Below are 14,002 nucleotides of genomic sequence, written 5' to 3' on the forward strand. Positions count from 1 at the left end.
TGGCTTTTCTTTGAACATCTGAAACACCTGCTGAATTGTACTGCTTTTCTGCAAAGCTCACTCCCCCCCTTCCTCTTTACAAAATTAATACGTTCTACATTCTTGGCTTGGTTGGTGGAGCATCACTGAGCCTCAATTATAATGACACTACTTGTTGGCTCTCCCTAGCATATGATGATGAATGCCGGGTGCTCCATATGTTAATGGACTCCCTTTACTTTAAAAATTTGCCTCTTGTTTGGGAACATCAAGGTGCTATGAAACATTATGTGCATCTTTTATGTGCATCCTCTTTACAGAAATTATTTGTCCTTATTTCAGAAAACATGCCACCTAAGTGTCCCTTACTTTAAAAGAAAAATCTGTCAGGGAGCCCAGCTGAAAATGGGACACCACTTTGATACCTCAGGAGCCCTGGACTTACCTGTTTCTGGTCCTTCCAAAGGAGCAGTGTTCACCATCAGATTGGCTACAGCTGCTGCAGGTAGCTTGGGCAATGGCATACTCTCTGCAAAGGGAAAGCAAATAAATTATGGAGCATGAGGGGTACCTCATAGAGGTGGCGTAGCGTGGGTTGTCAGCACCCGGGGCAAGGCAAGTAATTTGCGCCCCCTAACCCGTGGATTTGCGCCCCCTAACCCGTGGATTTGCGCCCCCTAACCCTAACCCCCAGATGTTGCGCCGGCCCCCTCTGCACCCCCCACGCTACGCCACTGCCTCATAGTAACCTCCTAAGCAACACCTTGTGTACATTTCCATTTATATCAAAGTCACCCACAGAAATCTCTAGCTGGGAACTAGAGGTGTCATTTTTTAACAGAGGAAGAAGAGATTTCTTTTTACAAACCACTGAATTAAGCTTGGTAAATAACAGTTGGGACATCATTCAACATGAAGCACAAGATTTTGAAATGAGTATTGGTTTCCACTGGGGACATTAGTAACAGATGTTTGATTAACTGAGTATATAGATGAATTTCTCCAGCTGCTAAACCCCTCCCCCCCAGTTAATATTTTCCAATCTAGTTCTCTTCAGGAGACAATTCTTACCCTGAAGTGCTAGAAATAATCAGATCCAGTTGACTTGCTTTTGGAAAACTCAAGCCTTTACAAAGAAAAAATTCACAGCCATTCATCAACATTTTCAGCTTCTAGAATGCCAATTTTTGTGCATTGTCTGAGCATGAGTCAACATTATTAATGCAATGTTAATTTCCTCCCTGTTCTTAATATTTCTAACATCTGAAAGCGAGTGAATTCAATCCCAAGAAACAAGGCAAACTTACTTGTGCTAAATGTTCCTCTATAGGTTGCTTTGGCCTGTGCATTGTGGTAGCCAGTCACAAAGACATTGTATTTCTGCCCACTCCGGAGGCCTCCAATGACCCGTTCAGTGCCAGTTAAATTGAGCTTCAGGACTAGAGAGTGGTCATGTGCGGAGGTGATTGTGATGTCGTAGACAAAGACATGTTGAGGTTCAGGGTTCACCCAGTGCAGTTTAGCGCTGTTTTCTGTGATATCAGTTATTTGGACTTCACCTGTGTGCTTAACCACTGTCAAAAACAAATCTGTCATAAGGCTTCAAAGAAGAAAGCAAGCAGACTGCATTCTTAAAAGAATTAGTTTCTGAGAATGATTTAAAACAGTGAAAGAGATCATCCACAAAAACCCAAGAGACCTCAAATAAGTGCACCCCAAATATAACATTCCCTTTGTATGGCTGATTTAATTTCAAAACAACTCCAATGGCCACTTAAGAGCTGGATGGTCAATTATTTCCAATTGTCTGTTTCCAATGTTCAAAGACAACTACCAATACTCATGTAGTGAAAATGGCACCATTCTAACACATCAAGGGAGGTTTCAGCAGACTTGGGCAAGGTTGCAGAAGCCAAAAAATCTAGTTAGAAACCCCTAAGAGGGGCAGCCCTTTAAAAACAGGCCAGTGAAAATTGATCTAGTATCCAGATCAAGGGAAGCAATAGTCCCATTCTCTTCTGCCTCAGTCAGACCACACCTGGAATGCTGTGTCTAGTTCTGGGCACCACAATTTAAGAAGGATGTTGACAAGCTGGAATGTGTGCAGAGGAGGGAAACCAAGAAGATCAAGGGTCTGGAAACCAGGTTTTATGAGGAACACTTGAAGGAGCTGGGAATGTTTAGCCTGGAAAAGAGGAGACTGGGAGGAGATAGGATAGCCATCTTCAAATATCTCAAGGGCTGTCACATGGAGGAGGGAGCATGCTTGTTTTCTCCTGCTCTGGTGGGTAGGACTCGAACCCATGGAAACTCGAATCCATGGCTTCAAGTTACAAGAAGGGAGATTCCGACTAAACATCAGGTAGAACTTTCTGACAGTAAGAGCTGTTTGGCAGTGGAACAGACTCTCATGAGTTCTAATGAACTTGTTTGAATGATCCACTGTACTATAAAGATCTTACTGCTCCATGCTTTTTTAAAAAAAATGAAAGTCTACTGTACAGTGGGGTTTTTGGATTTTATTTTATTAGTCTTCAGGCTGAAAAACAACCCATATAGAACAAGAGTTCTCCTGATTTGTTATGGTCCATGGAAACAAGTTAATAAAAGTCAGATGACACATGCATGTTTAAATTACTAGAAAGAAGAATTTGGTAGAGGAACACATATTAATGCAACAGCATTAATCTGAGTATGGGACTGATTTTTTAATCAATCTCCACAAAATATTTATTTATTTAACATACACACACTCATTAAAATCTACACAAAATATTTAAATCTATCCACATTGTGTATATGGATGGAAGGTGAAGTTATTTATCTTCCTCTACCAAGATTATTCTTTCTAACAATTTAACATATAGGTGCCACTTGACTTTCATTAATCTGTTTTTGTGGACCATAATGATTTGGGAGCTCTCCTGCTAACAGCATATGGTATGAATTTTTTACAATATGCATTGCAACATACGGAGACAATGTGTTTTTGAAGCGGTATTGGCTTATTTGGTCCAAATGACAATGTTCCCAGTCAGATGATTGAAATGGGCTGACTTGGCTGTGAGATTAACCAAAGAAGTGTAATACAGTGGAAAACAATGGGCATAAAACCAACCCAGCATACAGCTAAGAAATTCAATGTCCTTGACTGCATCATGGATGTCACTCAGCTCAATGAGTAAATAGATTTATTTACACAAACATCACATGGAATTTCGTCAGAAGAACTCCATCAGGGCAAAATGTTCTGATCATTTAATTTTTGTCCATCTTTTAGTGCAGACCAATCTTCTGGGAGCGCAGAATTTCAACGAAAGGTCAGATTTGGGTTGGAGTATATGGGATGAGGCTTCAGTTAAAACTAAGCTAACCTAGCAGCCAACTACACTTTAACTACAGGTGCCTGTAACAAAACTCCAGTGGCTTGCATTCACCAAACTTCTTCCATTTGTGCAAGAACTACCACTTGCATAACAAAACTTCCCCTCCCTCTCCCCTCTCCATGGCCCTCCAGTCTGCTCTTGAGGGTTGGGGGAACTCCTAGAATTCCAGGCAGAGGAGAGTAAGGGAAAGTTCTGCTGCCCAAGCAGACGTCCTTGTGCAAACAAGACAGTAGTGTTAGATACAACTCAATGGTTTCTGTTTTGTCTCTTTCTTGAACAGTTGCATTGCTTGACTGTAATTGTGACTGGAGGAGCTGCAGAGAGAAAGGTGCCTAACTTTCCCACAGCAACTGTTTTTCTGTTCCCAACTGCTGTTTTTGGACTACAACTCCCATCATCCCTAGCTAGCAAGACCAGGGATGATGGGAAACCCTGCTCTAGAGAACAAATATGCCCCACTTGCCTTTGCGGCTCCTCCACTCAAGACTGCAGCCTCCTGCAGCTCCTTTTCCTTTCCTTTTTTCAAAAAGCCAAACACATTTGTGCATTTGTGTACAATGTGTAGTTTGTCCTTTACCAAAGAAAAGCGGTGGTCCTCAACTGCCGCCAAAATGCAACATGTAAGGATCAAATATCCTAAGGATAAAATATGCTAAAGACATTTGGTAAACAGGAGATACTGTACATACCTTCCAGTTTTTCTTTTGTTGTAGTAGTAGGTGTAGAGGTAACATTATTTGGAATGTTTCTAATTGAAAAAACAAAAATTAGTTATGGATATGTGTATATTTCCCCCCATGAGCAAAGTGCTTTGCAGTTCTTATAAAGTTTCCTGATCCATTTAATCTTAAATTTAATGATGTTTCCATGATCCAGTGTACTTCCCAGAGGAACAGACTAACTAGATTGCTGCATGGAATTTCTCAGTTTGAGGCACCTTCCAATATCAAATTTTAGAATCTGGAGCACATTTCCCCATGCAGGAGACTGGGAAGAATAACTGTAAAAACGATCCCTTGTTCATTATCTTTTCTACACCCAGTGTCAAGATAAGTCTAATTTGCTGCCTTCAGTAGATCTCATTGTTAGCTTTGCAGACTGGCAAGCAGGGCTTATCTCTTTCAAACAAGCCAGCAAAAATCCCCCAAACGAGAGGTACTGGAGCTAAAACCTTGGAAAGTGAAACATACCAAATGTTCCTTTTCTCACTGTGTGCCTCACACTCTTATACAGGAAAGATAATTAATTCATCTTAAAAGTGTATTTGTCAGAAACAGAAAACATGCATACTGCTGGCAAAAAACATGTACCGTATTTTTCACTCTATAAGACCCACCAGACCACAAGACACACCTAGTTTTTGGAGGAGGAAAACAAGAAAAAAAAATATTCTGAATCTCAGAAGTCAAAACAGCAAGAGGGATCGCTGCACAGTGAAAGCAGCGATCCCTCTTGCTGTTCTGGCTTCTGGGATAGCTGCGCAGCCTGCATTCACTCCATAAGACGCACACACATTCCCCCTTACTTTTTAGGAGGGAAAAAGTGAGTCTTATAGAACAAAAAATACGGTACTTCATTTGACTTTGGGAATAAGCTGTGACTGTTTAGTCACCTGTCTTTTCCTTCTATTCAGAATGCTAAAAACTCATTAAACTTACACTTCTTTCTGGCCAAATTTTTTGACTGGCTGATCACCTTGAAACCAATCACATTGTTTCCTGATGTCTGGAGACAGGTAAAAGGCATTTTCACCTAAAAATACAAGCAGAATTTCAACAAAGCCATTCTCCCTGGCCAAACATACTATTTCAATTTAAACCATAATAAAAGTAGTCTAGTAAGTATGATAGGGGCCATATCTAAGCCTTTTAATACTTAGCATTTATTTATATACATGGAAAAATAGTAATTTGCATAATCTCTTCTTCCTTTCTTCCCAATGAAAAATGGTTTCAGTCTTGCAAGTAATAAAACACAGCTCTCCATTCTGCTGCTTCTAATTACGATATAAGCAAAATATGTGGAGACTGTAATTCTGCCAGCAACTAAAGGAAGTTTTTCTTTAGCTATAATGGGGGAGACTATGCTGTAGACTTAAATATCTTATCGGTTGACCTAAAAAAGGGGAAGAAACAAGAGATTTTACCAAATTAGGGTTCAAAGAGTTTTAAGTCTGCAACAGAAAGCTGGAAATTGTTGACAACTGAAAGGAGGACTATAAAGCTGTGATCCTAAATACACACAAGAGGAGTCTCCACAAAAAGTGTTTATGACTCCAAGTTTACCAGTAATTACTAGAGTCTAGAACAGAAATTGAGGAATCTCTTAAGAGAAATTCATATGTCTCTTGGATTTTAGAATCACAGTATCCAGTTTTTTGTGGGGAAACTTTATATATGATCTTTTATGCATTTGGTTCAGCAGACCCATTTGTTTGGGGTCTTAAAATCAGTAGTCCCTGTGCATCCTGGATTATATGGCAGCCAAGCCTGAACAGTACCACTGTTTCTCAGCAGCATGAGAACAACCTCACATAATATTCATGCAAGGTATGAGTTTTCTGGTAAGGCTACATGCCTGCCAACGGCATGTTTTTGGAAATCTGTCTTAAAACACTCTTCTTTAGGACTGCAGACCTGAACGCTAAGCTAGAGAGAGCTTGGTATAGAGTAAGTCCCTTGGGGCCAGCACTGCCCCACCCCAAACTGTGTGCTTGATGCGCTGTTGCTGCTCTGCCATGCGTGCCGCAACTCAGAGGGGACCTTGCATTGCTGCTGACCCCATACCTCCTCAGGGCCTTGCATCTAACTCTCTTCCAGCCCCTTTGGAGAGCAAATGTGCACTTGGTGAAAGAGCAGTGGCTAGGAAGCTGCAGGAACGGCAGTTGATGGGGCGCAGCTGAGTTGGCGCTTTTGTGGGAGAGCAGCAGCGACTCTGAGGAGAGGGTTTACTAGAGCTGTGTGGGAGCTGCTTCATAGCCTAGTTATGACCTATAAAGCCCTATAACAGTTGGGGTCCAGGCTTTCTGAAGGACTGTCTCCCACAATATGAGCCTGCCTGGCTTTTGAGATTTTCGGGGGCAGCCTCGCTCTTGGCCCCACCATCCCCACAGGCACAAGAGGGCCTTCTTGGTGGCTGCTCCCAGACTCTGGAACTAACTGGCTGTTGCGACCGGGTCTTTGAATAGTGGGCGTTGCATATTTTCTTGTCCTTCAATGTTTTTAAATGGTTTCAGCTTGTTTTGGTTCAGTGTCACTTTTAAGAAGGCAACCTTTAAAAATATTTATACCTGATTGGGTGTGTGTGTGTGTATACGCATGCTGTATCTGTTTTTAATGCATGTCATGGGCTGTCTTAGATCCTGCACTGAGGGAAAGGTGTGACATTAACTAAACAAGTTACAGATAGGTAGCCGTGTTGGTCTGCCATAGTCAAAATAAAAAAAATCCTTCCAGTAGCACCTTAAAGACCAACTAAGTTAGTTCTTGGTATGAGCTTTCGTGTGCATGCACACTTCTTCAGATACAACTTCTGGCAATTTCTGTTTCAGTGTATCTGAAGAAGTGTGCATGCACACGAAAGCTCATACCAAGAACTAACTTAGTTGGTCTTTAAGGTGCTACTGGAAGGAATTTTTTTATATTAACTAAACAAGTACATCACCACCATCATCATCATCTTCTTGTTCCACAAATGAAGTATACTGCCCCGTGTCTGAAGTACTTGGCATCAGAGCATCAGTGCCCCTTTCACCTGGCTCATATGTCCATTGGGGGGCAATGCACACTTCACCCCCCACCTCCCCTTGCACATTTCATGGTCAGCATCACATTTCCCACTGCTGTGCCACTGCATATACTTACTGCTAATAAAAGACGGCAAGAGGTTCCCAAAGCGCAGCAAAGGCTCTTCATGCAGCTCAGAGGGCTTATCGACATATTTGAAGAAGACGTCGTTGGGCTCACTTGCCAAACTGTAGATGCTCTTGATGTTCACTTTCCTGCCAATGCCCAAAATGACAAAGAAGTATCCCTTGCATTTAGCTTCTACAATAACTCTCTGAAGGTGTTCGAGTTCTTTGCTTTTAATCTCTCCAGTCATCATCAAGACTATGACTTTGAGATCTCTGGGATTTGGCGCACTCTCAAAGATGTGCTTTGTCGTGTATTCAATTGCACTCGCCACAGCCCGTGTGCCATACAGCTGTGCCATTTGGTTGCTAATGAAATCCATCAGCTTGTCTTTGGATCCATAATCTGTCAGGGACAACTCCACCTGGACAGGAGATGCACTTGAGTTTGATTCAAACTCATAGGGAGCATGTTGGATGACGGCCACCCTGGCATGGTGCCGGGATACCTTGGGGTCAGAGCTTGTTTCCATCTGGCTTACTACATATGAAATGTAGTTCTTCATCTCTCTGAATTGCAGATGGGTGGTGCTTTCAGAGCTGTCTAGAATGAATGCTATATCAATGTCAACATCTGTAGGAGCAGCCCGCCTGTCTCTGCCAAAAGGTCTTGTGGGACCACAGCTAGAATCAGGATCACATACATCTAAAGGAATAAACATATCACAGTTAACTCAAATATCTGAAATCAACATCCTTCAGCATCACAGTAACAAGAGGGTGTAATTGGCATATTGCATCAGAATCACAGCTTCTGGTAGCTCCCAAATCATTTTGAGAATTTCAAAGAAAGCAAATGGTTTTAAAATTCCCTCAAAATGAGTGTACAGTTTGGGCAAAAGATGAACATGTGACAGGTCCATTGATTCTCTCCCCAGCAAAATGCTGCAATTACTACCAGTTAACTGGACAGCTGTCCATGAAGTCATGGCATTGCTGTACTGGCTAAATGAAGCCAGTTTTTAGACTTCAGTTTATAACTGCAGGACCCCTGCAGGGGCTAAGCATCACAGGGTAGAATGAAGGCACTTCAACAGCACTGCTGCGAGCAGAAAGATGGCAGGACCACCAATGGTTCTTCTGCATGGGACGTCGGTGGAGCTGTGGTCTAAACCACTGAGCCTCTTGGGCTTGCCAATTATAAGGCTGGCAGTTCAAATTCTTGCAATGGGGTGAATTCCTGTTGCTCTGTCCCAGCTCCTGCCAACCTAGCAGTTTGAAAGGACACCAGTGCAAGTAGATAAATAGGTACCACTGTGGCAGGAAGGTAAACGACGTTTCCGTGCGCTCTGGCATCCGTCACAGTGTTCTGTTGCACCAGAAGCGGTTTAGTCATGCTGGCCACATAACCCGGAAAGCTATCTGTGGAGAAACGGTGGCTCCCTCGGCCTGAAAGCAAGATGGGCGCCGCAACCCCATAGTCACCTTTGACTGGACTTAACCGTCCAGGGGTCCTTTACCTTTTATCAGTCATGGCATATATACTGTGACTGCCTCCAGAGGTTTGGGCAAGATAGGGCTTTTTACCTTTATCTGTATGGCACTAATTTAATGGCCCATAAACCTGAAAACAACTTAGCACGTTTCCACAATAAGGGGCTTTGCAAACAAAAAGTGCTCTTTCAGTTAGATATAATATTCAGAATAAAATCACTATAAAATTAGTGCATTGTGCAACAAACAGTGTGTGATATGGACATTTTCAATTGAAACACACTTTCATGTTAGGGGTGGGCAGAATGAGATCTACTGAAAGATCTCAATTCGCAGTAGATCCAGAAGGGTTTCTGATTCCCACTTTGTTTAACAACAGCAACACAAAAAAGCTCCGCTGCCCCACTTTCCTAAATTGTGTTGCTGGAAAAGAACACTTTGAGGGGTGTGGTAAAGCAGGTGTGGATTTGGGGTCTTTTGCCGACTATGAATTCTTGGCTGACCATATGCTCAGGAGACCCTTTACTTTAATTAATAGCCTGTTTCTGCCTGGCTGAGCTACGGTTCTGTACCTGGCTTTAACTGGTAGACCTCCAGGAAAACAACAACTTCCAAGCAGATCCTGTGGACCCTTCTCATAAGCATATAATGTATATTTGCACCTCACTAAGACAAACAGGTGTGGCACCTCACAAGGAATGGGTTTTAGGGGTCCAGCAGCTGCTCAAATGTACAATGGATGGTTCTGAATTGACACAGAGCCCTGACCCTGGCCTACAATGTAAAGGTACCTACACTTCAGTAGCAAAAGTAAATTTGAAGGTGTCAGGTTCTGAATGGCTCTGCAGTGTGGCAGACAAGGGACAAAGGTTTAAAGCCTTTCCTGACAAGAGGCCTTGCCTAGCTTGCAGAATATCATATTGTCTGTACAGTGCAGCTAAAGCAAATTCCTAGTAATGGCTTCAAACTGTGCTGTCCTTGAAAAGTACATTATATAGGAAAGAAACCCAAGAACCTTACCTAGACAAACGTGGCACGTCATTACTCTCCTAATAATTTGGTTCAGTTGATCCCTGTTGCCAGAAAATACGATGGCTTGTCCACCAGTATTGTTGATCTGGTTTAGACAAAAAAGAAAACAGGCATCAAACATTGATTGGTGTAGACAGCCCATGAATAGCTGAGGCCAAACAGAAGACTCGGTTGATTTCTGAAAACTTTGAGCAGCTTATGCTTTTTAGACCTGCCTTCAGACTACACAGGAGATGGTGGCTGAGAGCTAGAAATCAGACAGTCAGTTTCATTATCCTTTTTTACAGTGCATAAAAATGAAAACCGTTTCTTTTTCATATTTATAAATGCTTTAATACATATGTCACTTATTTTTTAAAAAACTGCAAGGCTTTAAAAGAGGGCAATATGCCTGATGGCCACAGTCCATGGCGAATGGCTGTGGCTTAATCCCACAAAATACCCCTGGAGGAGAAGAAAAGTTGAAGGGATGCAAACCTGCAGTGCATTTATGAGGGCTCTGTCCTCTCTGGAGGTAAGGAACACAGGCACAACTCCCGCATCATATAATTTCATGACAGCATCGTTAAGCTGAGGAGATGCTCTTGTTGGCCCGTTGCTGAAGAAAACAGCCACCTTCCGCATGAGGAAGCCACTGCGGGCACGTTTGAAGGTATTCCTGGCCACAAAAGACATGGCCGTTTCTAAGCTTCGCTGTTTTGATGTCTGTGGCATTTGGAGCTCTTGAATCTGTTTGATGAGATTTCCTTTCCTCCGGGAGTCAGCAAAACGGATCTCAGTGGTGACTTCACTGTTATAGGTGACTAACGCAACCCGGGCACCCCTGGGACAGTTGCTTTCAGCAATTGTGAGGTTGTTGACAATTGTCAACACTGCTTGCTTCGTTCTGTTGAAAATGTCTGCACTTCCCCCAGTGGCGGTATCTATAGCAAATGCCAGTTCTGTGGGGTAAACTGGACATTCCCTGGGACCTGCAGGTAGTGGATACATGAAACAAGAAAGGAATATGATCAAACACATTTGCTTCCAAAATAGCAAGGGACATATTCTGCAACTACAAACCAGTCCGTTCCTTTGAAGCCACAGCTTGCATCCATTTCTGGTGCCAGAAACTGAGGAATCTAATATGGACTTACCATAACAGCAGGCTGTGAATAACAGAAAGAAAGAAAAAGAAAGTAAGTAAGTCAATGACTTCATAGTCTCCTCCAAAGCAAACTAAGCATTAGAGGCAAAAGAAATGGACTTACGGCATTTATCTTTGATGTTGCGTACAAGTGTGCATTGCTTTAAAGGAAAGGGAAAGGCAAACGGTGAAAAAAATGAAGAAATACAAGAAGTTTGGTACCAGCACGAAAAATTACGGAATGAGAAGATGACTTACGTCTCTTGCTTCTCCTCTGTCACCCTTGAGTCCCTGAAAGAAAGGATTTTAAAATGCAACTGTAATTGCAAGACTTGGGTTTCAGAGTGCTTGTCTGATAGGAGCTTGACAGATTTCAGTCAACTGAGTAGTCAGGGAGGAGGGCAAAGGGGGTGTGGGGGGGAGTCAGAAGAGTCTTGCCAGGGAATGGAATAGGAAGGAAGCAAATTACAATTCATTGTCATCAGATCGTATTTGTTGACATTGTATTTTGCAGATTCCTGCATCACTTTTATATTTGAAAATTAATAAAAAGTATAAAAAGTGTGTGTGTGTGTGTGTGTGTGTGTGTGTGTGTGTGTGTTGTGTTCATTCTTCCAGATAACTGTGTGCCTTGAATTCAAGCCAAAGTTTCATTGGGAGATCTTCTTAGTGAAAAATCTGAGTACCACTATTTTGAGGGCTTTATCCATGATTCTACTGATTGGGTTACACACCATCAAGCCTCCATCAAGTCCTTGGCGCATTCTATGCTGTCCCCAAATCCTGCAGGCATAAGGTTGGCGCTGCAAGGAGTGGCGTAATTCTTCCACCTTTTTGTAAAACAGCTGCCTCTTGTTTCAGAGGCTGTTCTGACCAGGACATCTCTGAGGCGCCAAACCCTTTTGGCCTCCCCCCCCCATATTTTCAGGGAGGAGGTTGGTTCAAAGGAAAATGTTCAAGGAGGAAGAGGCAAGCAGGCCACAGAGGGGAAGGCGCAGGAAAGTAGCTCCCGGAGGAGGAGGAGCTACTGCGTTTGGCTCCACCCACACCCTGATGCCGTGTGGGTCACGTCATGCACCCCATGATGGCCCCCTTCTCCTGCGGACGTTGGCGCCTCTGGTGGAGAAGGAAATAATTTATGGCCTTTGGTCTCACCCATCAAGGCTCTTCTTATATTCCAATGAACTGAGAGGGGGTTCTTTGCTGCTGTTCACCGCTTTTTTCATTATTATCAAGCAGGAGTTGAATAGTTTATATAATAATCGCTTATCAAAATGGCACAAGTATGGCTGGCATGAGGGTGGGTGACTCAAGCCCAGAGATATCACAAGCAAAGCCTGAAATGCACACGAGTTGGAGTTCAAACTTTAACGGTCCAAGTTTTGAAACTGATAACTTAAAATTGTCAGTTTGGGTGTTTAATTTTTAGATTATTTTGCATCTTCCAGTCTCATTTCAGATTAGAAAAGCAATGATTAACATCTTCAGCTATTGTTTTGCTAAAAAATGTATAAATTAATATTCAGTTGTACGGGTCATAGGAGTGATGTTCACATCAGCTGGCAAGAGCCAGTTCCCTCACTGTATTATCATTTCTTCTTGGAACTTTCTTTAAACTTTGCACATATGTTTTTATGTTGTGATTTTATCCTGTGAAGCACCCTGAGACTTTCAGGTATAGGGCAGTATACAAATTTAATAAATAGTAAAATAAATAATAAAAATAAGACTTTCAAGCAATACAAGCAAGCTAGAAATGTTCAGATCAATAACAATTTCTTCTTTATAATTCCTTAATCTCTCACACACAATTGCACAGTTTTTCCTGTTTTTAGCGGTTCTTAATTTTATCTGTAAGCTGCCTTGAGTCCCGAAAGGGGAAAAGACGGGGTATAAAAAGAAAGAAATACAAGAAACAAAGGTTTATTCAAGATAACTCGGGATCATTCTATTAGATTAACAGAGATGAAGTATGGTATGTGAGTTTAACAGTAAGCTCAGTATAGAAAGAAATGGAAAAGTATTCTAGACTCTTCAGCAAAATCAACATGTCAGACCAGTAATGTGTGTATTGCAAACTTACCTCTGGCCCAGGATATCCATTCTCTCCTTTTTGGCCTCGTACGCCCGGTGCCCCTGCACTTCCCTAAACAGGAAAAAGCAAACAAGAGTAAATGGGCTTGATCTGCCCTTTTAAGTTAATCGCATCTGCTGTGGGTTGTTTACCTGGAGAGGTTCGAATTAATGCAAACAGAGCCAGCATGATTCTACCTGGCCTACCTGCAGACCCTCCCCTCTCCATTATTTCTGCCCTGCCCTGGTCCGTGGGGCTGCCCCGACCCCCCATCACTTGCTGAGAGAGAGGGAGGAGGCCATGAGGGTTCTGAAATTCCTCACCCCACCCGCCTGGACGTTCAACAGAAATCCGCTCTCCAACAAGTTACCCAAACATTTGAGAGCATTTACCGGTAATTTCATTTGGAAGTTTATACTAGTTAACTGTTGTAGGGGCTCTTTTATTACCTGATGATTTGGACTTACTTATGCTGAAATGATCTGTATTTTAAGGAAGTGTTGTAAGCTGCCTTGAGGACAAGTTGTCAAAAAAAGCATATAAATGGTCTAAGTAACATTTTTGTTAATGTACACTATGCAGACTCCTGTGTGTTGGATCCATAAATAGTGTGTGAAAAACAAACAGCCAGTAGTGCTTGCAAATGTTTCTGCAGTGCGGTAACAGCTTTGAATACAGCTTGCACAAATTTTTGCACAAATACGTGAACACTTATTTAGATTTATGCTCTAACACGAGCTGTAAAACAGCACTACTATGAACAGAAAGCACCTTCCATAAGCATGTCACATTTGAGCCTAACTTTATGATGTGTTTATGCTTGGTTGCAGTTGGCCCACTCAGAGTTTATTAGAGATCTCTTCTCTAGTAAACTGGAAGTGGAAGCTGATCTTTGCCTTGGAACTGACCATGTTGATGGTCTGAGACCGATTTTGTGCTGGCACCTACAGCACTTTTATGAATATATGAGTACTGGGACTTCTTTTTTTAACCCAAAAAAGGCACTGAATACAACTATGCAAGTAGTTGCAACAGGATGAAACTGGGAATAAAGAAAATGA

General features: G+C 42.2%; 1 protein-coding gene across 16 annotated transcripts in view; it reads right to left on the reverse strand.

Annotated features, from left to right (window-relative positions):
* The window catches only part of COL6A3 (collagen type VI alpha 3 chain), a 105,171-nt gene that overhangs the window by 17,066 nt on the left and 74,103 nt on the right, over positions 1 to 14,002 (reverse strand). For 14 of the 16 annotated variants that reach the window (XM_082219876.1, XM_082219878.1, XM_082219875.1 and 11 more), the window contains 11 exons: positions 12,951 to 13,013; positions 11,126 to 11,158; positions 10,992 to 11,028; positions 10,878 to 10,889; positions 10,219 to 10,712; positions 9,730 to 9,826; positions 7,229 to 7,921; positions 5,024 to 5,117; positions 4,055 to 4,113; positions 1,287 to 1,553; positions 425 to 508 (listed from right to left, as the gene is read on the reverse strand). In XM_082219876.1, the coding sequence (XP_082076002.1) occupies positions 425 to 508; positions 1,287 to 1,553; positions 4,055 to 4,113; positions 5,024 to 5,117; positions 7,229 to 7,921; positions 9,730 to 9,826; positions 10,219 to 10,712; positions 10,878 to 10,889; positions 10,992 to 11,028; positions 11,126 to 11,158; positions 12,951 to 13,013 (1,933 nt within the window). The remainder of the gene's footprint in view (positions 1 to 424; positions 509 to 1,286; positions 1,554 to 4,054; positions 4,114 to 5,023; positions 5,118 to 7,228; positions 7,922 to 9,729; positions 9,827 to 10,218; positions 10,713 to 10,877; positions 10,890 to 10,991; positions 11,029 to 11,125; positions 11,159 to 12,950; positions 13,014 to 14,002) is intronic. The other 2 variants (XM_082219877.1, XM_082219880.1) reach the window with 1 other exon arrangement.

Source organism: Podarcis vaucheri (genome assembly GCF_965113315.1).
Source record: "Podarcis vaucheri genome assembly, chromosome: 1".
Classification (NCBI taxonomy): Eukaryota; Metazoa; Chordata; class Lepidosauria; order Squamata; family Lacertidae; genus Podarcis; species Podarcis vaucheri.